This window comes from Phacochoerus africanus, unplaced genomic scaffold (assembly GCF_016906955.1).
Source record: "Phacochoerus africanus isolate WHEZ1 unplaced genomic scaffold, ROS_Pafr_v1 Scaffold_15, whole genome shotgun sequence".
Lineage (NCBI taxonomy): Eukaryota > Metazoa > Chordata > Mammalia > Artiodactyla > Suidae > Phacochoerus > Phacochoerus africanus.
The window spans coordinates 68692-78980 of NW_025927343.1; the positions used below are offsets into that span (position 1 = coordinate 68692).

The 10289-nt window shown below is 41.9% G+C and overlaps 1 protein-coding gene across 1 annotated transcript; it reads left to right on the forward strand.

Annotated features, from left to right (window-relative positions):
- The first annotated feature begins 4479 nt into the window (after nt 1–4479).
- Nucleotides 4480–10009, forward strand: LOC125119137 (olfactory receptor 4D9-like). Its single transcript, XM_047765993.1, is given in 2 exon segments — nt 4480–4516; nt 9066–10009. Coding segments are annotated over 2 exon segments (981 nt in total).
- The last annotated feature ends 280 nt before the right edge of the window (nt 10010–10289 follow it).

Genomic DNA, 10289 nt, shown 5'->3' on the forward strand with positions numbered 1-10289 from the left:
AAATAGTGGATCCTGGAATTCCCATTATGGCACAGCAGAAACAAATCCAACTAGAAACCATGAGGTTGTGGGTCCAATCCCTGGCCTCGCTCAGCAGTTTAAGGACCTGGCATTGCCGTGAACAGTGGTGTAGGTCACAGACACCACTCATATCTCTCATTGCTGTAGCCATGTTGTAGGCCAGAAGCTGTAGCTCCAATTTGACCCCTAGCCTGGGAACTTCCATATGCCTCAAGTGAGGCCCTAAAAAGCAAAAATAAAAAAAAATAAATTTGGATTCTTAATCCACTGAATAAGGCCAGGAATTGAACCCCCATTCTCATGGACACTATGTAGAGTTCTTAACCCACAGAACCACAAACGGAACTCCTTAAAATTTCTAGCTTTGTCATTAAAACATGACAGTAAGTGTTCCTGTTATTTACATACAACTCGAAGAATCACCCTAAAGCTGATGAGGTACACAGTGCAGGAGAGTTTCATAGCAAAAGATTACAGTGGGTCAAAGATAAACCATGGCTTAGAGAGTAGAGATAAGGGGTCAGAACATGAAGGCAGAGCCAGTGGGTTAGAAGAGAGCCCAGGGGAGGTAACCAAAGCTTGGCGAGTGTTGAAGACAAACTTCACTTCTGTCCTTCATTGGACCTGTATTGGCCCCATAAGCATCCATTAACTAACTGACTCACTTGTTCATTATTTCCTGCTCCCATCAATCAGCTCTAACTTTTTAAGCATTAACCCAGCCCGCAATTCTTGTCAAGTCACCACTCATAGGGTTCTGCTACTTTTGCTCAGTCAGCTCTCGTCTCTAGACTGTTTTTCTTTATGAAATTGCCTATGAAAAATACATACCAAAAGCCACTTTAGAACCTAGTTCATACAAATGTGTCCTTTCTTTTTTTTTTTTTTTCCTTTTCTAGTGCTGCACCCAGAGCATTTGGAGATTCCCAGGCTAGAGTCTAATCAGAGTTGTAGCCGCCGGCCTATGCCACAGCGACACTGGATCCAAGCTGCATCTGCAAACTACACCACAGCTCACAGCAATGCTGGATCCTTAACCCACTGAGCGAGGCCAGGGATCAAACTCACTACCTCATGGTTCCTAGTCATATTTGTTAACCACTGAACCACAACAGGAACTCCTGGGTCCTTTCCTTTTCTTTATACCCCTTACAACTCCCTCAGATAAGAGTTTTATCCCTATGTCAGATCTGGATGGCATCAAAGACCTATAGAGTCTGAATCACTGTATTCCAGAAGTGAAACCATGTACAAACTCCTGAGTTCTCATGTTTTGAAGTAAAAGCCTTTTCCTTTCACCTCCCAGGCCTCCCCTCAGTCTCAAAAGACTAACTCCAGAATTACTGATTAGGAAATTTTGTTACAGCTAAAAAATAAAACTAGTTAAAACCATCTCCATTATGTTATGCCCTGCCTTGACACACAAACGTATTACTAATGTTTACTTTCTAGTTAGAGTGTATTGCACCTAGTGTCTTATTGCATCTAGTTTTTCTTTTGTAATGGAACATCACCTATCACCACTTCCCTGTAAGCAATCATCTTTCCAAAGAGAAGGTCAAGGAATGATAACCCCAAAGACAACCAGACACTGATAGGGATGGAGTGGGATAGTTGCACAGGTGGTTGTTGTGGGAGGGTGTCCCAATGGGGAACCATGGATGGAGAGAGGGGACCTGGGGACCTTTGGGAGAACATTGTGGGTTGGTGCTCACCTGGGAGGGCCTTCAGAAGGAAGCAGGCTTGCTTGACTAGGGGAGGTGCCAGATATGCACCTCAGGTCATTGGGTGGGGGATGGGGTGAGGCTGGCATTCAGGTTCACACCAAGGGTAGGAGTTAAGGACCACCCTTCTGCTGCTTTGAATAAGCACCATGACAGTTCTAGTTTGACCTTATAGGGTCAAATACTCTGATACTGGATACCAAGGAGAAGCTACTACTTGAAGAAAGAGAAATAGGTGGTTTTTCCCATCCCCATTTCTCTTGGATTATAAAATTGTAGCCCACCTAATCCTTAGGGTAGAGCCTCCTTGCCTTCCTGCTTGCATCTCTCACCAGCATCTTAATAAATCTATTTCTTGCCTATCACTTTCTCTCTTGCTGAATTTCTTCTGCACTGAGACACAAAGAACCTGAACCTCAGTAAGTCCAGACACCAGATGAGTGATTCTAATTTAAAAACTGTAGGTTCAAGTCCCAATCTAGCTTTTGGCTAAATTTGCTTCCCAGCACATGGGCTCAAGTCCCAGTCTGGGTTTAGGCTGGGTTCAAGTTCCAATCTGCTGGCTGGGTTCAAGTCATAAGTATTGTCAGTTTCAAAACCATCACTGGGAGTTCCCGTCGTGGCGCAGTGGTTAACGAATCCAACTAGGAGCCATGAGGTTGCGAATTCAGTCCCTGCCCTTGCTCAGTGGGTTAATGATCCGGCGTTGCTGTGAGCTGTGGTGTAAGTCACAGATGCGGCTCGGATCCCGCATTGCTGTGGCTCTGGCGTAGGCCGGTGGCTACAGCTCCGATAAGACCCCTAGCCTGGGAACCTCCATATGCCGTGGGAGCGGCCCCAAAGAAATAGCAAAAAGACAAAAAAAAAAAAAACCATCACTGGACCGACTGATGGACCTAACGACTCTGAAATGATCTATGGAGGGAGAATAATATAGACACCTTAATCAATAACCCTGTCTTCTGAGCTGAATCTATAAAACTCTTTGCTATTTCCTCTCAAGATGGGACACAGTTTTGAGGCCTTAGCCTGCTGTGGCCTCCTTTGCCTGGCAAAGCAGTTAAGCTATTCTTTCTGCTTCACCAAAAACTCTTTCTCTGAGACTTAATTTGTGCCAATGCACAGAGGCAGAGGCCACATTTTGGCTGCAGAAATATGATCCCAGGGGCAGGAACTCAGAAAGCCCTGCCACACCATTGTCTCTGACACTTCCTCAAACTATGTCTGAACACAAAATACAATCTGATTCAATAACTCAGGGGAGGGGGAGGTCAATTGCATCTGTTTACACACATGTCTATCATTTATCTAGATGATGCAAAATCACAAGCTTGGGATTCCCATTGTGGCACATCAGTAATGAATGAGACCAGTATCCATAAGGATGCATGTTCGATCCCTGGCCTCCCTCAGTGGGTGATGAATCTGACATTGCCATGAGGTGTAGTGTAGGTCACAGACAGGGCTTGGATCTGGCATTTCTGTGGCTGTGGTGCAGGCTGGCAGCTGCAGCTCAGATTCAGCCCCAGCCCGAGAACTTCTATGTGCCATGAGTATGGCCCTAAAAAAGCAAAAAATAAAAAATAAATATAAATCTACACCCTCCAGTCTCTGAGAGCTACCCCAACAGTGGCCACTGAGTTCTGATTCATTTTTCTGTTGTTACCCTTTTACTTAATTTTCACTTCCCAGCTGATTGAAAGCAAAACAATTTTGGTAAGAAGGAAAACCGCACGGTCCATGGTATGGTGCAACACAACATGTTCCTCCTAAGCCAAGGATAATAATGCACTGTCTCATGGGCTTCCTCTAGAGAAAAGGCTATGTCCTGAAGATGCGCTAGTGTCTCTGCATGCACGTGTGAGACAGGGCAGAGAGGCGATGAGGGAGATAGAGAGAAAGGAGGAGGACTTGGTGACATTTTAATGACTCCCACAAGAACACCATCGAATTGGCCACTCGGCTTCCACATTCATATGCAACAATATTCCCTTTGCTAATTTCTTTATTAGGCTTGTGGCTGAGGGACAAGAGAGGTGGTCGAGGCACTGTCAGGTGAAGAGTCGGAATGAGGTGATTCCTCAAGGCTGCCCTTTCCCAGCTGAAAGAAAAACATAACCAAATTGCTAGCCTTGAGGTAGGCTGTCCATGAAACATAGAATTTCCCCAGAACCTACTTCTAAGATGCAATGGGAGCATCATAATAGGGTTGATTTTTTTCACTTGGAGACTGAGTCTGTTAGTGCTTGCCTGTGAACTTCCAAAACTCAAAAGCTGTTGGTGTAGATTTTTCAGAAATGCTACAAATGTATAGAATGTTCCTTTTGAAACCAAGGCTTTTAATGAAGCCAAGAAAAGTGGTAGTTTTTCACTATGTGGAAGAAGGAAATTGTGGCTTGTAAAATAGAAGAGGAAGTTCAGTTGGCTCCAGGGGATGTGATGCATTTTACTTGGGGGTGGGAGGGAAGATGGTGAGGTTTGAATTGTTTTGAAGGTAGTTGATTAGGTGCCTGGCTACTTCCTGCCTCTCAGGAGGACAATTGCCTTGGAAAAACAGCACTGAAAGTCAAGCAATTCCTGAATTTAGTACATGGAATCTGGCCAGCGTTGCAACTCAATATGCATAAGGCTTCTAAAAACTTAGGGATTCAATTAAGAGTAGAGGCTTTTCAATATTGGGAGAGAGAAAATCATGACATAGGAGAGCTCTCATAGATTCAACTCAATGTAGAGAATGGAGCAGCCTTCTTTCTGGGAAGCTGGGGTACAAGGTAACCCTCGGTTTATGGGCTCTGTCCAAGATAAGCTTGTTTCCAAGATAAGCTTGTTTCGATAAGCTTGTTTCCAAAGTGTGGGTGCTTGTTTTGATAAGCTTGTTTCCAAAGCATGGGGTGATTTCCAAATCACCTTTGGGGTGATTTCTGAGAAATCCTAATGATCCTTCTTTTGACTTTGCAAAAACAGATAAAATTATAGCTCTTTTTTTATTGAAGTCTAGTTGATTACAATGTTGTGTCAGTTTCAGGTATACAGCAAAGTGATTCGGATATACATACAGATATATGTACATATTTCTCTTTCAGATGCTTTTCCCTTATAGGTTTCACTTATAGATGCCTTTCCCAAAATATTGAGTTCCATGTGCTATACAGTAGGTCCATGTTGGTTATCTGTTTTATGTAGTGTAGAGTGTATATGTTAATTCCAAACTCCTAATTTATCCCTCCCTACATCTGTATTTCTTTATCCACTTCCCCCTCCCTCCTTCTTTATTGGGCCTGTGTTTCAATGCAATGTGTACAATGCTGCAGATTCAAAGTATCCTCCCCACTCTGTACAAAGACAGCATCTGTAGGAACCCTCAAGATCCATTATTTTAAGAAGGAGCTTGTGTTTGAATAATGCTACCCAGAACACATTTCTGCACCTTGCATTGGAACACTCTGTGGTTGATGGAGGTTCTGAGTGAAGGTACCTCTAAAGACTGCAAAGTCAACTTTTAAAATTCTGCTTTTTTTTTTTTCCAAGTCACTTCTGACATCCTCTCATGTGAGTCATCTTCAGCCAAACCTTTTATTCACCAGGCTCCAGCTTCTAATATCACCACCCTACACCCACATTCTGCTTTCACTTGCTTGGCAAAGGATTTTTTTTTTCCTTTCCAGGATTTTCTGGGAGGGGCTGACCAACACTGGGAAGAAGTATAGTTGCAGTAGTTAGGGTTTCTGTTTGTTTTTTTGGCTGTACCCATGGCAAGTGGAAATTCCCAGGCCAGGGATCAAACTCATGCCACAGCAGCAACCTGAGCCAATGAAAAAACAGTACTAGATTCTTAACCCACTTCACCGCAAGAGAACTCCCAAGAGCATAGGTCTTTGGAATAAGACTGATCTTGGTTTGTGACATGGCTCTACCAGTGGTGAAAACTTGAACAAGTACTTAATTATTCTGTGTCTTGGTTTCCTCATCCATGAAATCAGGAAAATAATACATATTTCACATGGATATGATGGGTTTTAGAAGCAATAAAATGAACATAAATTTTCACTAAAAGTGAGGGAAAAAATAAACAAAACAGAGCTCCATAATTCTGCCCACATTGCTATAATGCTGAGACTTTGAAAGTTGCCCACCCCCATGCCCCAAGGCCAGGTATCCAGATGACTGAAGCACAAATTGAAGATTGCAGTTTGCTTTCTTTCTGTAAAGGTTTTTTTTTTTTTTAATGAAAATGCTTATATTTACATTTGCATGCAGAAATAAATTTATTTGTAAGCAGACGTGTGATACAATACTCAATTTTTTTAACACATGCATTAGTTCAAATTCCTAGGCCAAAAAAAAATCCCTAGAAGATAAATGGCACTTTACACTTTTTGGGAAGAGGGCTTTGAACCACAGCATCAGTAGCAAGATGAGCCATTCTCAGACAAGTCCCCACAAAGGCACCTGGCATGTATGAGGAAGAAGGGCTCACCTGGAGCTGGTGAGACAGGGTAGCCACTGGCAAAATCAAATTCCTCGGCTCCTTCCAGTTTGCAAAAGAGACATGCAATCTCACCTACTCTTTAGAAGAGTCCCACTTATGAGGTAGGTCTTATTATCATCATATTGTAGATAAATTTTAATGGTGAAGGCTGAGAACTGACTCTAACCCCTATCTTGTGACCCTCTCATATATTTCTCATGCGTTTGGTGCTATGATTGAGTACCTGGCCCAAGCTCAAACCATCTAGGAAGTGGTAAAGCCCAAATCATGTAAATTCTCTAGATGATGCACATATGTGTATCCAAAATGCAAGTGTGGGATGTGACACTGTCCCATAAAACCTCCAGGACAAAGTTTACAAACATTATAAGCCCAAGAGGGACTGTTTTTAATATAAATCCTCACAATTTTGATTCTCCTCACTTTTCTCTCTGCCAGTCCCACAAGCTGAAACACTATTATTGTCTCAACTGTAAATTACTTAAGGAAAGGGCTTATATTTGAGTCACCTTTCTCTTAAAAAGATGATCTCAACATCTTTATGATGATTAATGTTATGTGTCAACTGGACTGGCCACAGGGCACCCAGTTTAAACACTGTTTCTGGGTGTGTCTATGAGGGTGTTTCCAGATGACATTAGCATTTGAATCAAGGCTTGCTCCTTAAAATAAAGATGAGTTTCTCTTCCCCCACAATGGGTAGACAGGATCCAATCCATTGAGGACACAAATAGAACAAAAGAGGTGGAAGAAGGAGAAATATACCCCTTTATTCCTGCCTTACTGCCTGAGCTGGGACTTCTCATCTCATCATTTACACCACTGGCTCCCCTGGTTCTCAGGACCTTGAACAAGGACTGAATTACAATATCAGATTTCCTGGGTCTTCAGCTTTCCTGGGTCTCCAGCTTTCAGAAGGCAGATCATGGAAATTCACCTCCATAATAGCACACTCAATTCTACATAATAATTCTCTAAGCGTATGTCTATACATATGTGTGATAGATATAGATAGATGGCATGGATATAGATATAGATCATATCAGTTCTGTTTCTGTAGAGCACTAATACAGTCATGGAAATGGTATGTAGAGGAAGGAAAAAATAGAAATAGTCAAGAAAAATAGGAGAGAGAAAGAAGGGAGGAGAACACAGGAAACACAGGAAGCTGTTCTTGTCACAGAGGTTTCTTGAGTAGAAAATTTGAAAACTATTCACTTATCCTTCCAATAGCAAAAGAAAAATTTTAGAGTAAGATGCTGTCATCCATTAAAATATTTTTATATTCTGAATCAACCAAAGACTCCTTTGGGCATGATTTCTCCACTGTCTAGATATGGTAAGTCATTAGCCTGGGGAATTTTAATTCAGGGATTCTGAAATCTTTGATCACTATTCTGAACATTTATTCTTATCATTCCATGTTGTTGCATGAAATGTCAAAAATTAATGGAATGAAAAAGGAGGTTCTTATTCTTACTTTCCTGTATGAGTAGAAAGGAGAGTGCTGCTTGGGGAACTGTGAGCTTGAAAGGATTTTTTCCTAAGTCTAGAAGAGCAGGAGTTCCCGCTGTTGCCACTGGGGATCAGCAGTGTCTCTGCAGCCCTGGGATGCAGGTTCAATCCCCTACCTGGCACAGTGGATTAAGGATCTGGTGTTGCTACAGCTGTAGGCATAGGTCAAAAATGTGGTCGATTTGATCCCTGGTCTGGAAACTCCATGTGCCGCAGGGTATAATGGAGGAAAACATACAGTAATTAAAATAAGATCAGAGAAAGGACAATAGGTGGACAGCAGAGCCACTGTGTAAGACAAGAATAAGTGAGACAAGAATGAGAAGGTAACTCTCAAGTTGTAGCAGCTCTAACTTTTTATATTATAAAATAACCATTATGAAAGCGAGTGGTCAATTAAATTTTACTTTGTGAAATTTATTCTTTACAAGAGATTAAAATGTTTGAAACCATGTTGATTTTGTTAACATTTTACTGAAGAACATATACAAAAACATACATAAGTCCCTACAGGTCAATGGATTTTCACACAAGCTGAATATATCTTTGCCATAAGCACCCAGATTTAAAAAACAAAACATTATCAGCATCTCAAAAGCTTCCCTCATATTCCCTTAGTTTTGTATATTTCGGTTTTTGTATGAACAAATAAAAGCATATGTACTCTTTTGTGCCTGGATTATTTCATCTAGCATCATGTCTCAGATTCATATATATTTTTACACATAAAGTAGATCATCCCCATTGCTGTGTAGTAGTATGTGATTTTAACACAATTTATCTTCTCCACTGTTAATTGACATCTGTGTCAATTGCCTCCAGTTTGAGGCAATTACAAACTGCTACAAATATTCTAGGATACATTTTTGGTGAACATAACATATGTACATACTTCCTAGAAATGGAATAGATTTTTTTCATAGAGAAGGTTGCATTTTCTTTTGAAGCATAGTTGATGTACAATATCATATAAGTTGGAGTTGTAGCTTAGAAGTCTGAGCTGCTGTTGTGGCTCAGTGTGGTAAGAACCAGACTAGTATCCATGAGGATGAGGGTCATTCCTGGCCTCACTCAGTGGGTTAAGGATCTGGCATTGCCATAACCTATGGCATAGGTCACAGATATGGCTCGGATCTGGCACTGCTGGGGCCATGCTATAGTCCTGCAGCTGCAACTCAGATTCAACCCCTGGCCCCAGGAACTTCCATATGCCACAGGTGAAGCCACAAAAAAGAAAAAGAAAAAAAAAACTCGTGACAGAAAAGACAATAGTAGATTTCATAATACATTCTTTAATATGCTGTTATTTCTTCCAGAGATATACTTGAAAAAAGAAATCTGTGATCCAATAGATCAGGGAAATTATACCCGAGAGAAAGAATTTATTTTCCTGGGAATTACTTAGTCTCAAGAGCTGAGCTGGGTCTTAGTGGTATTTTTGTTTTTGGTGTACATGACAACTCTGGTGGGAAACCTCCTCATCATGGTGACAGTTACCTGGGAATCTCATCTGCACACACCCATGTACTTCCTGCTCTTCAATCTCTTCATTCTTGACATCTGCTTCTCCTCCATCACAGCTCCTAAGGTCCTAGTTGATCTTCTGTCAGAGAGAAAGACCATCTCCTTCAATGGCTGTGTCACCCAAATGTTCTTCTTCCATCTTCTGGGGGGAGCAGATGTTTTCTCTATATATATGATGGCCTTTGATTGCTATGTGGCCATCTCAAGACCCCTCCACTCTCTGACCATCATGAGTAAGGAACAATGCACTAGCCTCATGGTGGCCTCCTGGGTGGGGGGCTTTGTCCATTCCACTGCACAGATCTCCCTGCTGCTCCCACTCCCCTTCTGTGGACCCAATGTTCCTGACACTTTCTACTGTGATGTCCCCCAGGTCCTCAAACTTGCCTGCACTGATACCTTCACCGTGGAGCTCCTGATGATTTCTAACAATGGACTGGTCAGCTGGTTTATATTCTTCTTTCTCCTCATCTCTTATACAGTCATCCTCAGGATGCTGAGGTCTCACCAGGGGGAGGCCAGGAGGAAAGCCATCTCCATCTGCACCTCCCACATCACCATGGTGACCCTGCACTTCGTGCCCTGCATCTACGTCTATGCCAAGCCCTTCACCACCCTCCCCACAGATACTGCTATCTCCGTCACCTTCACTGTCATCTCTCTGCTGCTCAATCCTATGATCTATACCTTGAGGAACCACGAAATGAAATCAGCCATGAGGAGACTAAAGAAATGACTGGAGCATTCAGAAAGGATTTAAATTCTGTGAGGACAATGATAAGCAATGAGGTCCCACATGATGGAAGATAGTATGAGAAAGGGATTGTGTATGTGTGTGTGTGTGTGTGTGTGTGTGTGTGTGTGTGTGTATGACTGGGTCACTTTGCTGTATAGCAAAAAATTGGCACAACATTGTAAATCAACTTTAATTTTTAAAAAGGAAATTTTTAAATATGAAAATAATTATATGAATATGAGCCAATACCAACATGTAAAGACAAACATCAAATTTCATT